The sequence below is a fragment of the Toxotes jaculatrix genome, chromosome 14 (genome assembly GCF_017976425.1).
Source record: "Toxotes jaculatrix isolate fToxJac2 chromosome 14, fToxJac2.pri, whole genome shotgun sequence".
NCBI classification, from domain to species: Eukaryota; Metazoa; Chordata; class Actinopteri; family Toxotidae; genus Toxotes; species Toxotes jaculatrix.
In genome coordinates this window covers 12,999,411-13,016,964 of record NC_054407.1, presented here as the reverse complement: position 1 = coordinate 13,016,964, position 17,554 = coordinate 12,999,411, and the positions used below count along the sequence as shown (strand labels likewise).

Below are 17,554 nucleotides of genomic sequence, written 5' to 3'. Positions count from 1 at the left end.
AGCAACGCTTTGCAGTTCCTATTGGGGTGACCCCAAGGTGTTCTCAGACTAGATGAAATGTGTAGTCTCTCCAGTTTGTTCTGGGTCTATCAGCCAATCTTTACCGTATCTATAAGGGTGAACCCAGCCACCTCATGGAGGAAACCCATTTCAGCCCTATTAGTGATCTCATGCTTTTACTGCACAAAGCTCATGACCAAAGGTGAAGGTTGGAACATAGACTGACAACAACATAGACTGGTAAATCAAAAGCTTTGTCTGCTGGCTCAGCTTCATCTTCACCACAACGGTCTGGTATAATGCCTGCATGCGATTTTCATGTGTGGGCAAGGCGGACATGACTCTCTTACTCCTCCAATCTAATGGAGCTGCATAATTTTTTCCCAGAAGTCTGTGTGGTCTTTTGACTCAGTCTGCAGTACGTCTGCTGGTACATCGGAGCAGGCGACACAGTGAGGTGGGGAGCAGTTACACCCAGTGACAGCCACAGTCGGGACAGTCAGGCCTGGGAATGTCTTCAAAGCAAACCACAGGCCAATTACAGTTGTAATCTATGGAACTGCCACCAGAGACTATTAAAGCTTTAAACGCTATAGCCATACTGTATGTTTCCATTTGTCTGTCTCTAGCACTAGAGACAGACAAATGGAAGCTCTTCATTTTGTAATTTGTTTAACTTTCATGTAACCGAGCAGTTAAACTGATTTGTAGCTGTGGAGCGGGAGCATGGGTAGTAACTCCTCCTCACTTCCGAAGAGGAAGTTGTATTTAATTAGCTGAAAATAAAAGCTGTAAATAAGGGTCAAAATTCACTGTCAGTGACACTGTCACCTCTTGAACAAGGACACATGTCATAATTGTCAAATTTGTTGTGGATATGAACAGCTACTTTTCTTTCTGACCTTTTGTTGTTTAAGCAGAGCTTTAGTCTTTACTGTATGATAGGCAAAGTTAGAAAGTTTAGAATTGCATCCTTTTCATGTAAAGCATTAGGCCACTATACAGCAAACTGCCACCATTATAATATTTAGAAAGATGTTATAATCACATAACAGTTCTCCAAACAGGAGCTTTAATTGAATTGAATGAAACAAAAACACAAAACTGCCAAAGCCCAAGAATGAGACATGTGACATTATTAATGTGAGATTATCAGGGGGGTTTAGTAATCTCACCCTTCTTAACTTTGAAAGGTTTGAAAAGTCAAGCTTTGTTTGAGATAAATATCAGAACAATCTGCCTGTAAGCCTTATGAGAGCCATATCTTACATTTAAACAAGCTTTACAAGCTTAAAACGAACTTGTGCTGTTAAAAGCATATTAGCCTGGGGGCACTGTCAGACTCGCAGCTCATTCATAAATTCAAGCTCACAGTTGCCCGATGCCTTAAACACTGGAGACTATCTGGCTTTCAGTACATAATGTTGGCCACACGAGTGCAGTGTAGAAGCATATTTGGCTTCACTGTCAGACCAGCAACTGAGTTTGAAAATACTGGCCTTGTATTATATTGAAATGTTGTTCAGTTACATCCATTTATATTTTGCTTTTTTTTTGGCATTAGACTAAACCTTTAATATCATGTCAGTGTTTGGAGGCAGAACCAAGGACAGAGAGTCCACGTTGGATCTGGTGGGTTCCTGTACTGAGAAAGGGGTTGCATATACATTACACTGTGCTGCAACTTTTGATCTGTTAATGTCAGGATTTGCTTACGCAGCCGCAGGGATGAGAGAGACAGAGTGCGTGTGGGGGAATATGAGGTAGAAAGCACCAGCAAAAGCAGTTTGTTGCCAAGAGCAAGTCACTTACACCAAATTAATTCAGCTCTTTGCAGTGGCTGTGATTGTTAGATAAATCGATAGTTGTTCATTAGCCTGGAGTAGCACTGAAATGAAACATGCTTGGCTGTGTGTAGGCCTATAATGGGCTAATGATGAGCCAAACTAGATATTGTAGACATCACCAAGCCTGCAGACGGAAATAGAAATAGACTGGTAGAACAGCCCTAATGATGAGTATCAAACGCCTCCGGTGTACAAGGTAATCACAGTATGTGATTACCTGTAAATGTATGCGCATGCAAAATGGACCATTGTGCCCAGTCATAGATCATTTTCCCACCTCTGTTTTTCTGTCTTTAAACTCACTGCCCTCCCTCATGCTCAGTACCTGTTCCAGCTCTCCAACTATCCTCAGGGTTGGCTCAGGTCACAGTGGCCTAGAGAGCATACCAAGGCAGGACCAGACTTGGGCTAAACCCAGAAGACAGAGTACTTGTTGAAGTAGCCTACAGCTGGGCTTGTTTCCTATGACAAACAGGAACTAGAGCCACATTCTAAATCTAAACTTTAAGACTTTCTGTATCCAGGAAGTGTAACTGTAACCTTGGTCAGCAGTCCACACGCAAAAACAAATCTGCTGAAACCCGCCAAATGAGACGGCTATTTTCCTCTGGAAGTTCAACAGTAGTTTTTTGTTGTTCTTGTTGTTGTTGTTTTGTTTTGTTATTAATTTGGAGGAACTGAGCGTCTTGGAAATCCCAATTCTCAAGAGAGTTCCAGCCTGCTATTAGCAGTGGGCCACATCTCCACAAGACCATGGTCTACTGGCCCAGAGGGGACTGGGGTCAGCTTTCATCTCCATCCACCCAACAATCTGATAAGAAACACCAAGTCAACAGCTACCCTACTACCACTCTGATTACACAGGAGACAGGCAAACATTCAGACAGGCTGCTCTGCTTCACTACACAGACCCCAGCTCACAGTAAAAAAGGAGTAAAAATGGGCACAAATGAAAGGAAATCTGAATTTAATGATTGTTTATGAAAGCTAAATTTCCCTCAGGAGAACTCAGTGAAAGGGATAAGTGTTGGTGGTGATGGGCGAATTGAAAACAGGATGGAGGAGAAATATTGATTGGATACGTGACCTGACCCAGTAAAAGCCATGTACATGTATTTGCTAACATTAGAAAAGGATATATAAAACAAACATACAGTATGAAGGGAGCCATTCATAAGAGCAGTAACACCTTTTATTGCACTGTAGAGGACAGGCTTTCAATGCGTAATAGCCATGAGTAATATGAGCCATTGGACCTTCAACCATATAGCTGTTACAGTGCAACCACTCAATAAACCAGCCTGGTCTTGGTAAAATCACCCGGGGACCTCTTAAGAAGTGGCAAAGCAGTTGAGACCAACATAGTGGTGTGTAATTCCAACCTAGCCACACAGCCATAAACAGCCATATTTCACTGGTCCTCCGTGCCTCAAAGACAGATATACCGCCGGCTTAGCACAGGTGTCGTGCCTCAGGTGAAGTCCAGGACAAAAACAGAAAAGATTCATTAGCGTAAACGTCTTGGACAAAAATGTTTCATCTTGGCTGAAAATGAACCCTGCAGTTAGTGTAACAGGAGTTAGAAACAGCCTGTGGACTGTTTGTATTTGAGCGTGGCACAACCATCATTAATAGTAGAAGGACATGTCTCCTGCACTTACTGCGATCACTCGCTGCCAGTGACTCCCAACCTAGGGGGCAGGAACCCCCAGGGAGGTAACAAGATGATTAACAGGATAAGAGATTAGAAAACAACTGCAACAAAATAGAAGTCCTTGCTTTTTTGTTAATTATTCTAAATGTAACCTCTAAAAAAAAAAAAAAAAAGATTAGAGGGAAATATAGCTGATTCCGACAGGTAAACATATGTGACCTGTTGACACCGCATAGTTTTAATAGGTCATTAGTCTGTAGTCTGTCAGTACTGTAGGATCATGTGAACGGCAGAGAATTCATTTTCACTGGAGACATTCCCAAATAGAGAAGAACACGGTTTGATGAACTAACGATGGATGATTATGTAGGCAAAACAAGTTTAAAGAGTTCCACAACATCTCATGATTAGTCATGTGGACACTTCCCAAGCACAAGGAGCAGTTAGTCAGTATGAAATCATCAAAACAGTTTCCAGCTAATTTCAGAACAACAGAAATTAAATTGCTAGGTTCGGCAGCTGACAGTGTTGTTGATCTTGTTTGGAGTTGCTAACGTGACTGCTGTTCCTATGCTGCTCTTAATGCCTCTGACCCTGCCTGACTCTGCCTACATCTCTGAGTCATCACTGAATACAGAAGCTTGCCAGACTGCAAAGAAGCATGACAGAGGGCCCACTGGGCTACCGGCCAGGTCTACAAAATCTCACGGCACCCTTGACTCAGCTCTTAAAGAGATTAACTGGGAGCTTCACAAAATTTGGACAAACAGTTTGAAATCTGATGGCTCAAAACTGCAGTCAAAATCTCTACTTTGAGCAATGGAAACCAAAAATCAAATCTCTAATGAGATAGAACAGTTACAGTAAATTTAACAAGCCTATTTTGAGTTATTCTAGTGCTTAAACTTGTGATAACTTTTCCATAAGTCAGCCTCGTTATCCACAATGTCACAGTGTTTCTGAACATCCATTAGGTCACTCGGACAAGACCGGCTGAAGAACTGTTAAATTTCCAAATCCCCAAGCTGCCAGCTGGAACCAGGAATAGGTGAGGTCAAAAGATAGGAGGAGGCAGATAAAGAGGGGAAAAACACAGAGCTGTTGGGAGTAGAATGAGAGTAAAATTAAGCCAAGACTGCACGCCCCAGGTACAGCTGAGACTTCCAAGTGACTGTAGCTACTGGTAGCACTCATTATGTTCATGTGGTCACCAGCTGGGTTACAAAGGAAAGCAAAAAGAACAGAGAGAGAGGAAGCGGGGTTTAATGGAGTTTGTTGTAGTGGGCAGAGAAATTAAGAGGAGGAAGAAAGATGAACTGAAGACTCTTGATGGACTGGAGCGATTGTCTAAAAAACACAAAAATAACAAGTGGGGTTGGGGGTGAATGAGAAGAATGGAGCACAGAAAGAACACTGTTTGAGCTTGCCTGCCCTGCAGATGACCTCTCCTGATTTGCTTGCTATTTCTCCTTGCGCATTTTATGATCTGAGTATCCTTACTCTAATAAAGTTGTCTTTGAAGCACAGCAAGCCACAGTACATACTGCCAGGAGTCTGGACATCTTCTATAATAGCTGCCAAAGATTTTGCTAGTTCTTAATTTTGTATATTACTTGATGTTTGAAATATTTATTTTCACAGTTTTTCTCTTTGGGAACGAGCCTTTGGGTCTGAGGGTTTGTGGTAGGTCTGAGTGTGCTGTGTGTGTGTGTGCTGTGCGTGCGTGTGCGTGCGTGCGTGCGTGCGTGCGTGTGTGTGTTCACAGTGCATTACAGGGTACAGCCTTGCGAAACAGTTGTATGTGTTTGCACACATTCATGTTTACTGTCCAACGGACAGCATGTGTACATATGTCATGTTGATTAAATGTTTGCAAAGTGGCTTTTGACCAGTTGCCTGTTCATGTGCTCAGTGTTAGTACAGTGAATGGCTGCTAAGCTCAGTGTGTGTGAGAACAGTCTGGCCTTTCAGAACAAACCCTCCTGTTCAGAGTATTTCAACATGTCCAAGCCCTGCTCGTAAAGTTAGCTGGCTACAAACATCTACGCAACCCCTCCCTTGCTCTCACTACTGGCCTCACTTGTGACTTCAGGTCCTCCTGTTCCAGGGGGCAGGAAGAGAAAGCTGTAATGCTGCATTTTATGATGTTATGGGCTTAGTGTTATGGTGAGCAGTATATACAATGTGTGTTTTCATCTTATGTAGACTTATGTCACTCAACAGTCAAATTAGCAACAAGCAGAAGTGGCTTATCTTAAGAAAAGCATGTCTGAAAATGAAATGCAAATATTGGTTTCTTTACAGGAATATACTAAAGTACATTAGTATTGGCTTAAAAAGCTATTAGTGTGTCTTTGCAGATTAGATTAGATCTATATTGCTGAACCTGTAATTTTCAGTCTTCCCTTTGTCAGTCTCTTGTTTTGGTACTAAAATTCATGTATATTTGTTTATATTTCCACTTTTTTTTTGACTGGTCAACTCCATCTATTGTCTTAAATTAAGCAGACTAAACTTAAAGAGGGATCTGTTTTAAAACTTTTAAAATGACAGCTGCTTTCTCCTTGACTTTGGCAGCAAGTTCACATTTTACAGTGTTTGCCACACGCAATAGTATTCAATTATTGATGGAATCTGTGTGTGTGTGCGTGCGTGTGCGCATGTGTGCGTGTGTGTATGTGTATGTGTGTGTGAGTGTGATGAAAAAGCTGCAGAGCAAAAATTTTAACTCCTTTAGTTGTCTTCTCTGTATATCCCTGACAATGAAGAGTCCTTAACTACTGTACGTACCTGTAGTGTGAGGTTATTGCCACCTTGGTGAACCAGAAATAAAATGTGTATTGTTGACGTTACTTGAATGTGAAGTTATCTTTGAGAAGGCAGCAAAGACCCCACGGAAGTAATTAAAAATCACAAAAAATGTAACCGAGTGTCACCAAAAACTCCAAGCAGCCTCGAGGATGACATTTTCAGAAATGACAGCTGGCCTGACCCACTGTGTAGTATTCACAGGCCTTCACTGTGAGTAACTCGGCACATGTTCAATCTTGTATACCCACAACGGGTGGGAGGGTGTGGAAAGGCTTTATTAATCATGATGAACCAACAATTTGTTGTTTACCCTGACAGCAGTACCACCAGCTCTAATCCAATGCCCTCCTCAGCTGAAATAGTGCCACCCACAGCCACAAAAATAAGCACACTCAAACATATGAAAACAACCTCACCTCTTCTCCAGTCATTAATCACTGACACTTTTGCCCTCCTCGGTTTGCTCTGATTCAGGCTGATGTTTGTTTCAGAGGAATCATTCATCCAAATCAGTTCACATGTGGAAAGGTGACTGCCAAAGATGAAAACAGAAGTGTTTACACTTTTAATATTCAGAATAGAAGAGGAGGCTTTAGCTCAATTAATCAAAGAGATATATATCAGTCAGTAATGCAGTATATTTTCTGAAGATTGTATCTTTAAAAGGGAAACACACATTTGAAGGAAGCATGATGACAAATAATTCGTTCTGGCTTATATTTTCAGTCAGTAGAAGTTAGTAGTTACAATGCAAAGCCATTTCTTGTTGTGTAAATGTCCTTTTTAATCACTTTGCCTCAAACTGAGTCTTGACTTTTGGTGGAAGACAATTTTCAGTACTTCTCTTTGATGCTGTTGTCTCTTTATACCTCGTACTGGACTAAAGAAATGTATTTGCTTCTCAAGAACAATTTTACATTGGTTTACAGCTTACTTGTCAGGCTACTGAATCTTCTCTCTCTTGTCTCATATTGTCAGTGCAGCATGTGAGGTCTAAGCCTCTGTGTAGTTCAGTATTTACATGCTGCCAGTGGGAAATAATATTTGTCCGCAAGACTCGTTTTAATAGATTCAGAAATGATACTCAGTTGTATAGTATATTTCCATATCATTCAATAATATTATCTTATTGAAATCTTGATTCTGCTCATTCGCCAGGATTTCACAGAATGTCCAGATTTTTGAGCTAGTACAAGATTTCTGATTTATTGATTCTAATTACAAAAGCAAAGATCCAGATAAACTGTGTACTAACTTAAGATTCCTGGCACAAAATGTCAAGCCCCAAGCACACCATGTAGCCTTGGTGCTCTGTCCTATGATCCTGCAGTGAATTTGGAAGCACATCAAAAAATATCAACAAAACTGCCTTTAGTCATCTCAGAGATGCACAACCATTCCTCTCACTGGCATGTACTGGTGGAGAATCTTCTTAACCATTGGGATCCTGGCAAAGATCTCTGCAAAGAGTTTGCAGTACCAATACAGTTAAGCAACTGGACATATTACCAACAAAACTACTGCATCTGCTGTATGTTTATTTTACAGTGTCCGTGGGTCATCTCATAAGTCTCCAGCAATTATGGTAATGTACTCTAATATACATTACCATAATTGCTGGAGGTTTAAAATAAGCTCCCCTCAGAAGGCTTAGCACAATAAGAGGGAATCTGACTAGTTTCTAGTTGGTTGTTGTACGGTGTAGTGTGACCAGCCATAAGAGAACCCTGATGAGATTTATAGGGGAATGCAAAGATGACCCCTACCTCTGGATAAAGAGAAACACGCACATATGTACACAAAACATGTCTAGTTAATTGAATCCCTGGTGGGTGTTGTGGGCTCATTAAACCTTTCAGCCAGACCTCGGAGATCAGTCAGGAACGGAGCACAGATGAAAAACAAGCAGAATCGAGTTTACTTGCGGCCGGTCTACTAGAGGCCCCCTCACTGTGGCAAAAGCTAACCTTCATTAAACCCCTCATCAAATGTTTACACATCCTTGAAATGCCGTTATCAATGCTATAGCGCAGCTTTACTTACAGCATATATACGGCGAAATGTTCAGGCAGAATGTTTAAGAGTGCACTCAAGATGCAGATATTCCCGCTGTTGTCTCCCTGTGCACCTTGAAGGATGAATACTTAACTTCTGCTTTCTGACTTACAGCCCACAAGCATTCCTGCAGGACTTCAAAAGATCAAGACAGTTCAGTTTGGGGTCAGCATCAGGGAGTGGAGGTCACTGCTAGCCTGTGCTCCAGGCAGATGGAAAGACAGAACAGACAAAGCTGCCTTTAGGGGAGTGCATCAATTGGGCATTCACAGGGGAATGAGTCAGTTCAGTAGAAAATAGTCAGAGAAGCCATGAGTCAGAAGCAATACATGTATAGGTATTCATTTTGAACGTTTGTTGAGGGTGAACTTTTGGGACCGCTCGAGGAGAGGACAGACGGTTGCAGAAAGCATTTGTTCATTTATTAGCCTTAAAAGAGAGAGATATCATTTGGGCGCTGTAGCTGTTTATTTTTCTTGTACAGTCTTCTGTTCTATGTTCACAGTCACACTTTAATTCATTGGGACGTAGGACTATAGCGAGAGCTGTTTTGAAACAGTACATTGCCATTGGCAGGAAACTTATCATAACATCTGATGTCTGCTCCAGATCTGCCCAGAAATTTGCGGCATTAATTGTCTGTCTTTCAGGTAATCACCTCTGGGATGTCCTGCTGTGTCAGTTGTCACATTCCCTACGTAATATCAAACATACCCTGCAGTGAAACGTTCCAGGCCTTACACGCTGCCAAACTCACCCTGACACTTCCCTTTCATTAGCATCCCATCTGATGAGCTCATTTCCGCGGCAAATACTGTTATCCCAAGCCAAGCCTGGAGACAGACACGCATACGATCCCTAACACACAGGCCCCCACTTTCAACCACTGCTTAGGGAGCCGTTTGATTCTTCAATTAATCATTTATGTCAGAAGGGGGAAGTTGAAAGTCCAAAAGCGATCGATTGTTTCCATCTTGACAAGAGAAGCTTCAGAGCCGTCGGGCAATTAAGAGTTCAGCTGTTGTCAAAGCAGACAGTGGTTTTGTGTGTGTGTGTGTGTCTGGGGGAGGGGCCCGGGGCTCCACTTCACAAATACAGTAAAATGAAACGAGCATTTGAAGGAGGAAGAGGAAATAAACAAAAAGAAGATGTAAAGTAATGTGCAGCGACAGAGGGTTAAGTGAGAAATTTTTGCATTTTTATGGAACTGATCTGTAAAGCGCTGTTTCAGCAAGCCGAAGGAGCACAGACCTTATCAAGACATTGCTTAGATCGCCGAGATTCTCAAGTTCAGCACTTTTATGATCCCCCCCCCCCCCACACACACACACACACACATACACACAAATGTCCACATGAATACATACAAATGTGTGCATGCACAACCACACACAAATTCACACACCCATCCAGCACCACATCCATATAAACACGCTCACTTACACCATCCATAATTACTTTATCAGCCTTACACTGCTTCTGGAAGCATCAGTGGTTTTTGTGCTCATAGATGTCATTCCTCTCTAGTACTGTTCAGTCTCCCATGCATGGAGGATAACCAACCTCTCATAATTCTCAAATTAATTTGGATAACAGTATAAAGGTTGTGGAAAAAAAATATGTATGTAAGGCAGTGTTCTCCGTTAACAGTAAATCTACGTATCTAACCTTCACCTGTGTAGTTACCTATGTAGTTAAGTATTGATCAGCCAACAAGTCCTCCAACCTACCCCCTGGATATGATCCATATGAGCAGACCAATGGCAGGTGTACCAGACCTTTGTTGTCATGGTAACTACAATAAACATGCAGTTAGGGTTGTGGAATCATCACAGTTTGGTTAAGTTCTGGAAGACCATTCAAATAAGTATTTCCTTAAGGTTAGAGTGCCTTCATTATAACCTAAACCTCCTTCTAACACGGTCTTTGCCATACTAGATGACTAAAGTTCCTACTTTCCTTCGTTCATAATTACTACAGCCACTAGAGGTCGCCTAAAAATAAAATGCAACTATGGGTCGTAAAGCAGGACAATCTTATTTTGGTCAGCAGAATAAGGTTACAAATACAGTCATTAGAGTCATGAGAGAGTAAATGAGTTTCAACATTTATAGTCACTCTCTAATATTAATGGATCTGAAAGCACAGCTACTCATGTGAATGACTCAGTGAGGCAGCGTCAATTTTTTTTTTCCTATTCCACAGGTTATGGGCTTTCATCGTAATTGTACTGGTTGCTCTAATTAGTGAACTTGCTTGTAGGTTGTAAACAAATTTGCTGGTCACTTAGTCATTAGTATTTAATGAATTAGATTCGTCCAGTTGCCCACTTGCCACTTTTATTACCGGCAGTTAATAAATGGTAGTACTTTTACAGTGACTTTTAACAGAGCGAATAATATGAGGAAATGATGCGTATGGCGGCACATTTCTGAATGCTAAATAAATAACAAGATGATAAAGTGTGTGTGTGTGTGTGTGTCTCTGTCTCTGTGTCAATGTGTCTGAGCTTGTGTATATGTGTCCAGTCGAGTTCATGGTTCACACATTTTTGCCATTAAAACTATAAGATTGTAAATAAATTCCTTCTGGAGATGTAGATGGGCTGTGCTGATAGCTGTAGATGGGTTGTGCTGTGTTTCAATATTTCAGCCAAAACAAAAACTTCTATGTCTTAATTTTACACAATCACAACATTTCCCTTCTAAATCAGTCATGCTGCTCGAAATGTTAACATCCCTGACATCAGCGAACAGCTCTGACAAAATCAACAGCTATAATCCCCGCCAGCCCCAAGGAGCATGCCAGGGATTAAAGGGTCCAGCTCACCATGTGGCTCAGTTTCATTTTTACAAGGCTGTGCTCAGTCATATTTATATTTAAAATATTTTCAGTTACAGAAGAACATAATAGCAGCATCAAATGATTTGACCACATTTGATTCAATGTTGATGCAAAACATATTGCATAATGGAGTTTTTAATGGTTTCCGTGCAACATGTTCTGTGTTTTGTCTTTGACAAATGAGGCCCTAATGGTTTTTAGTTTGTGTTGAAGAAGTGCTGTGGTACAGTTGGCAGACTTCTAAATAAAGACATTGGTGGACTACATGATGTATTGTTCTGTTTGGTTCTAGTTTAGTTTATTTGACAGGAAAGATAAAATTACTTCTTAGTTTATTTGTCAAAGATAACACAGTGAAGTCCAGTACTTTCCATTGTGGCAGTTATTTATTTATTCATTCATTCATTCGTTCATACATATATACATACATACCTACCTACCAGGTATCTAACACTCCCTTTCTTTTTCTCGCAGCTATACAGGCAGAGTTGTAGGAAATGGTCTGTACGCCCAGAGGCAAAACCCAGAGGTCAAAGTTCGCAGTGCAGACCCTTCACTGGCTGAGGTCAAGGAGAGGTTGGAGCGCTTCAACCAGGTAGGATGACCTTTGCTCAGCGTGATCACCATTAATAAAGTCTAACTGTACACACATTTGAACACATAAATATTGCAAATGCATATGTATTTATGTTTCAGTAGATTTTAAAATACGGTGGCCCGAGGGTACCATTGAATCATTTGTTTTTTATTCCATATGTCACACACAATATCTGATATACCACTGAGTGGCAAGGGGGTCACAACAATTACTAAACATGTCAAAACAAGGTGACTGGCTTCATTGTGTAGCTGACTGATTGTTGACTGTTGCCTTGTTTGAAACAGAAAACAATAAACAATGAAAAACAATGAAAAACTCAAGAGTGAATACGGATTTCAGGGTTAAATGATGTTTGATGTTTCTTGTCTATAGTTGCAAAAGAACAATCGTTTCCAGTATTAAAATATCATTGCACTGAAACAGGTGAAATGAAACGTTATGTAACAACAACATGAAAGTCTTAATTGATGGGGCTTTTGTCTAATTAGTTCTCCTGAAACAATATAACCCATAGTCAGAAGAACTGCTGAAATGTCCTTGCCGTTTCTCTTCAGATCCAAAGACTTGTTTTGAGCGCAGAGGCAGATATCAAAGATAAATGAAAAGGATAGAAGGTGAAAGGGAGACAGTGACAAAAAAAAGTGAATTACTGTGGAAAGAAAAAAAAAAGAAAGATGAGAGGCAGGAGCAAAAGGTCAGGAATGAGTGACAGATAGGCCGAGATGACACAAGCAGCTTCAAAGTGACACTGTTTGTCATGTAGATGGGGTTTAGGGCTGAAAAGGACCAAGAAGAAAAGGGCCATTTCACACAGTCCCTAGAGGCCATTTGAGGAGACAAACGGAGCAGGATTCGGTTCCCCTCTGCCTGCCTGCCCTTTTGTTGCCCTGAAAATTATGCCCACGGATAGCGCACCAGCCATCTCTCACTTTCTATCTCTAAATCCCTCTTTCTTTCTCCAGTTTTTAACCTTTCAGTACCTATTTGATTTCTGATGCTTTCCTCTATAATACATCTGAAAGACTTTCTCCTGTCTACCCTTATTCCTGTTTGTCTTCATCTTTCTCTCTGTTAATGCATTTTTGTTTCTACTTTTATTCCACTCTATATCACGACAATTCTTTATCCTTATCCGCAAACATCCTCTTACCTTCATCTCCTCCTTTCTTCTCCCTCTCTCTCTCTCCAAACATTTTTTTTGCCTGCGCCATTCACGTGTCTCTTGTATCTCACATATATCTCTCAGCCAGCCTGTCCACCTGTCTGCCACTGACAGCTCAAGATCATCTCTGCCAGACCACAACATCCAATGGTGGCTGTCAAGTACCCTGTTGTCATGGTAACTATGCAGAGTTGAGCGGGTGTCCTGTTGACATTTACAGGGTTGAAACGCCTACCTTCAATCTAGACCAGGTGGCAGAGTGCAGCTGAGCTTTGTGGCTGTGCCAGATAAGAGCAAAGAATCACAGAGTGTTAAACTGCCTAATGTGGCAGGTTTTTTGAGGTATATCCAGAATAGTTAAACATCCATGAGTGTGGAATACTTTTCAGTACATGTGCTCCCAGCTACATGGACACAGAAAGTTTTACAGAGCAGCTGAAAATAAACATTAAACTGTTAAACCTCAAGGGCGCCCCGGTAGCTCACCAGGTAGCATAGGTGCCATATGTCAAGGCTGAGTCCTGACTGCAGGGGCCCAGGTGTGAATCCAACCTGGGCCCTTTGCTGCTTGTCATCCCCCCTCTCCTGTTTCTCTACACTGTATCTATCAAAATAAAAAAAATAAAGGCACAAATGCCAAAATAAAAGTCGTTAAACATAAGACATAGCCAAAGGTTTGCTTAAAATCTAGCTCATTTCTGAATTCAAACATTTAAACTTTTGACACTTTCCTGTGACTCCTACTAACCCTGGGTATTATCCAAACTGATTCATATAGATCAAAGTGGTTTTCTTGAGAATTAGATCCTCTGCCAACAGCCATAATAGGCTAATACCATTTCACGCTCAAAAGGCCTTGGACAGTCTTGAAGGCACACTCCTTAATGTTCTTACAGCAGCCCATAGCATCCCCAAATTTCCTCCCACCTCACTGTTGAATTTCCGACACCTCAGCTGCGAGAGATGTGTGAGAGGAAATGTGGAGGTGCTGTTTGACACATCTTGTTGAAATCATTTTGAAATCATACATAAGGTTTCTTGGTAAATTTAACTTGAGCTTCTCATTTACTACCTAGGTAGTTTTTAACTCACGAATTGTGAAAATCAAAATATTTTTTCTCTCGTTTGCCCTTCCTGTAGTTAGATATAAAATCACATCCTTATTAAAATAAAAATAAAAAAAAGTCTTAATACAAGCTTCAAGCCAAAGATCAGCATAATGATGTCACATATTTGTTGTTTTCTAGTTTTTGAGAAAACAAGGTCAACACTTGTCCCCGGCTCTCTTTATCCTTCCTACAGAGTACTCGACAGATGCTTGCAGACAGGGCCATTATATAAGAATCTTCCAGGTGGGCAAGTTCACAAAATAAGTTTATTTGCAGATTGATCTTGGCAAGCCCATATGGATCCCGTCCCAAATCACAGACTTTACTGGACACCCTTGGTTCCTTTTAGGCTGTAAAGTTAATTTCAGTTCAGTCCAGAGGGAGTAGTTTACTGATTTGCTAATCCATACAGTTTTGATTCACTTGAACAGACTACATAGTTGGGCTTTCACAAAGCCCAGTGTTTGTGGACTTGAGCTCTATAAAGCTCAGCACTAATATAACCTGAAATGAGATGGCTGTCTTCACTCAGATTCTGTGTGGAGTCTGTGATGCAGGTGGTGACTTCATGTTGGTTTCAAGGCCAGAGGCTGGAAGCAGCACACTACAAGTCCAACTGGACTGATAAAGCAATAATGATTAGCAAACACTGTGCAGATACTGTGTGGAGACATGAGAACAGTGAGTAGGTAACTTAAAATCTCCGCAGCCACTGAGGCAACAGCCTAGTGCTTGGCATTGATCAGCAACACCTGCTGATATGTTATGGTTATTTTGTCAAGCAGGGCCAGTGAAATATTACTGATTACATATTTAAATAAATATACTCCTTTAAACATCTTATCTGTTGTTGATAAACAGCAGGAACATTTCAAAGTCTGGCAGCCCTACACTGAGTATATAAAAAAAAACTGACCTTGACAGATATAGATACAGTATAATAAAACTAATGTCTGTACAATTATTAATTTTGTTTCTGGTCTCTGCAAAAACACCTTTGAGTTTCAGACATTCAAAGTCAGGACATTTTTGAGAAGTTAAATCATTTCAATCATCAGTCTTCACTTCTTCAAAGGACTCTTTGGGGTTAAGATTTTGTGTCAGTGTTAGAAATACAATTAGGCATCTCTGCATGTTTGTCTTCTTTTCTCCTCGGAGCTAGTTTGGCTTGTTATTTTCAGTGACAGAAAAAAAAATAGTAGCTAAAAATACACACAATGAACTGAGCACGGTGGCACTAATTTTAAAATTCATGTATGTTCTCTTTTTTGACTTAAAAGGTATTGCAGGTATTTCAATGAATCCCTAATATGAGCTTTTCCAGATTTGAATAACCTCCATTTCCGGGATTAGTGAGGTTGAGACGTGTATATTTTTACCTACTGGAGAGTAGTTAGACCCAGAGCACTGTGGCACTAAGAGGATTGGGAAACTGCTGCTGATGTATCACAGACTCTGACCCCTCATCTACCCATAACGTTCTCCTCCTAAAGTACTCAGAGCCGCATTCAAAATGAGCGTGTGTGTGTGTATTTGTATGCGCACAAGCTTGCACATACAAACAGAGCGTATGTCTGATTCACACACACAACCTGAGACAGGGTGAAATGGGTAAGAGGAATCACATAAATTCGTAGCCAAATATCTCCATTTGAATCAAGTTTGTAAAAGCTGGAAATAACACACAGACACATGCAGGACAAACCTAATCTCTTGACCTCCTATAAAATGGTCCATTATGTGAACAGGGCCGTGTAACTCCTCTGACTATCCTCTTTCTCGCTCTCCTTCTCTCTGCCTGTAAATATTGTGAATGTGGACAATAAATGTTTCAAAGTGGATTTTTGACTCCCGGCCATCCGTCCAGCTGTTTTTGGGTGGGGATCTTTTTACAATGGTCTATCTGTTTCCATGTGAGTGTTACGGCCAGATCATTTGTCGGTTTGTCAATTTGCACTTTAGTAAATGCAAAGCCAGTGGCAGCATGTAGCGCAGGGGCAAAAACTCCCAGATGCTCCTTCTCACGATTTATTTCTATCTTTACTTCTTCTCTCAGACACACACAAGCACAGACATCGCCATTAGAAATGTTGAAAGCTGTGGTGGATGGAGAGTTGTAAAGACTCCAGCATAAAAACCAAGAACAGAGAGGCCAGTTGTATGTGTGATTGATGAGATTGACTACTGCTTTGCTGTCTGGTTTGGCCTGTGGCCCAGCCAGGTTTCCACATCAGAGAAAACCTGACTTATGTTTAACACACACTCAACACACCCCCTCTGTGGATCCTGTAGATCCTTGAATCTATCATCTACTTCAAGGACTCAGAGTTAATGTGTGCTCTTGTTTGTGTGGACAGTTTGTAAGACTGTAGAAATAAACTATATATATACTAATATTATTACTCTTAAAGAGCTCTATATGCTCTTAAAGAGCATATAGATTTAGTCAAATGAGTAACCCACAGTTGGTTTCATGACTTCAATCCACCTTCACAGTATATGTCTCTCTTATGTTTTAGTAATGCCTGCAGCAGTCAGAAAGGGTTTGGGCTTTAAAGAGTTAGTGGAGTCCAGGGATGAAGAAAGAGCTCAGGCTGAGCTGGCAGCCTGTCACAGGGAGGGGACAGATTCTTTCCACTTGAAGATGATGATGGAGCTGGCCTTCACAGGAGCTCTGCTGCTCTTTGCTGCTGCTGCTGTGGCAACGATACAGCAACAAGTCTCATTGCTCAGGGCTCTCTGTTAGTTTGGCAACCAGACTTCATGAACCCAAACTCTACCTTAAGCATAACATTTTTTATCATCACAATTAGTTGAAAAGCTCATAAAAATCCAGTGAACTGTGACAGTTTTTCCACATTGGGTCATATTTAGTTTCCTCAGGGGCTTCAGCTCCACGGAGACAGCAATTCTTGTCATGTGGAGAAAATGTGAGACCTGTTTGTGTTTCTGGCACACAGTTATGAAAATCCCCTTTTTCAATCTGATATGGTGTCCATTTGTAAAACCAAGTCAAAACATGTTCTAGATGTTCTCTGTAACGCATACTTTGCAAATGTTACTGATGAAAGGAGAGACTTTCTTTTGTTGCTTGTCGTTTTTTTTTTTTCTTTTGTTTTTTTATAGGGCTTGATATTGGCACTGAATTCCTGATTTGATCAAAAATGTCCTAACTAGATTCATTTTGATTTCTTTCGATGCAGATCAATTCAAATCTCAAACAAGATTTATATCACATTCATACCAATGTTGCACCTATGTAAGTGGTTTATTCTCAGAATTAATTTTTTTTAATTCCACAAGTAAGCAACTATCATATACATGACTTTTTGACTGAAAATGACTTTTTATGTTGTAATAACCTAATCTCCATTATGCAGAAATTTGGCACAGTGTAAATCCCTAACTGTACCATCTATAACAAGTAAACGTCTACATATTATATTCATTGAAGATGTACACATAATCATT

At 40.7% G+C, this 17,554-nt stretch overlaps 1 protein-coding gene across 2 annotated transcripts in view; it reads left to right on the top strand.

Annotated features, from left to right (window-relative positions):
- Positions 1–17,554, top strand: part of gpc5c (glypican 5c) — a 94,073-nt gene that overhangs the window by 49,522 nt on the left and 26,997 nt on the right. For both annotated transcript variants that reach the window (XM_041056015.1, XM_041056014.1), the window contains one exon: positions 11,686–11,806. In XM_041056015.1, the coding sequence (XP_040911949.1) occupies positions 11,686–11,806 (121 nt within the window). The remainder of the gene's footprint in view (positions 1–11,685; positions 11,807–17,554) is intronic.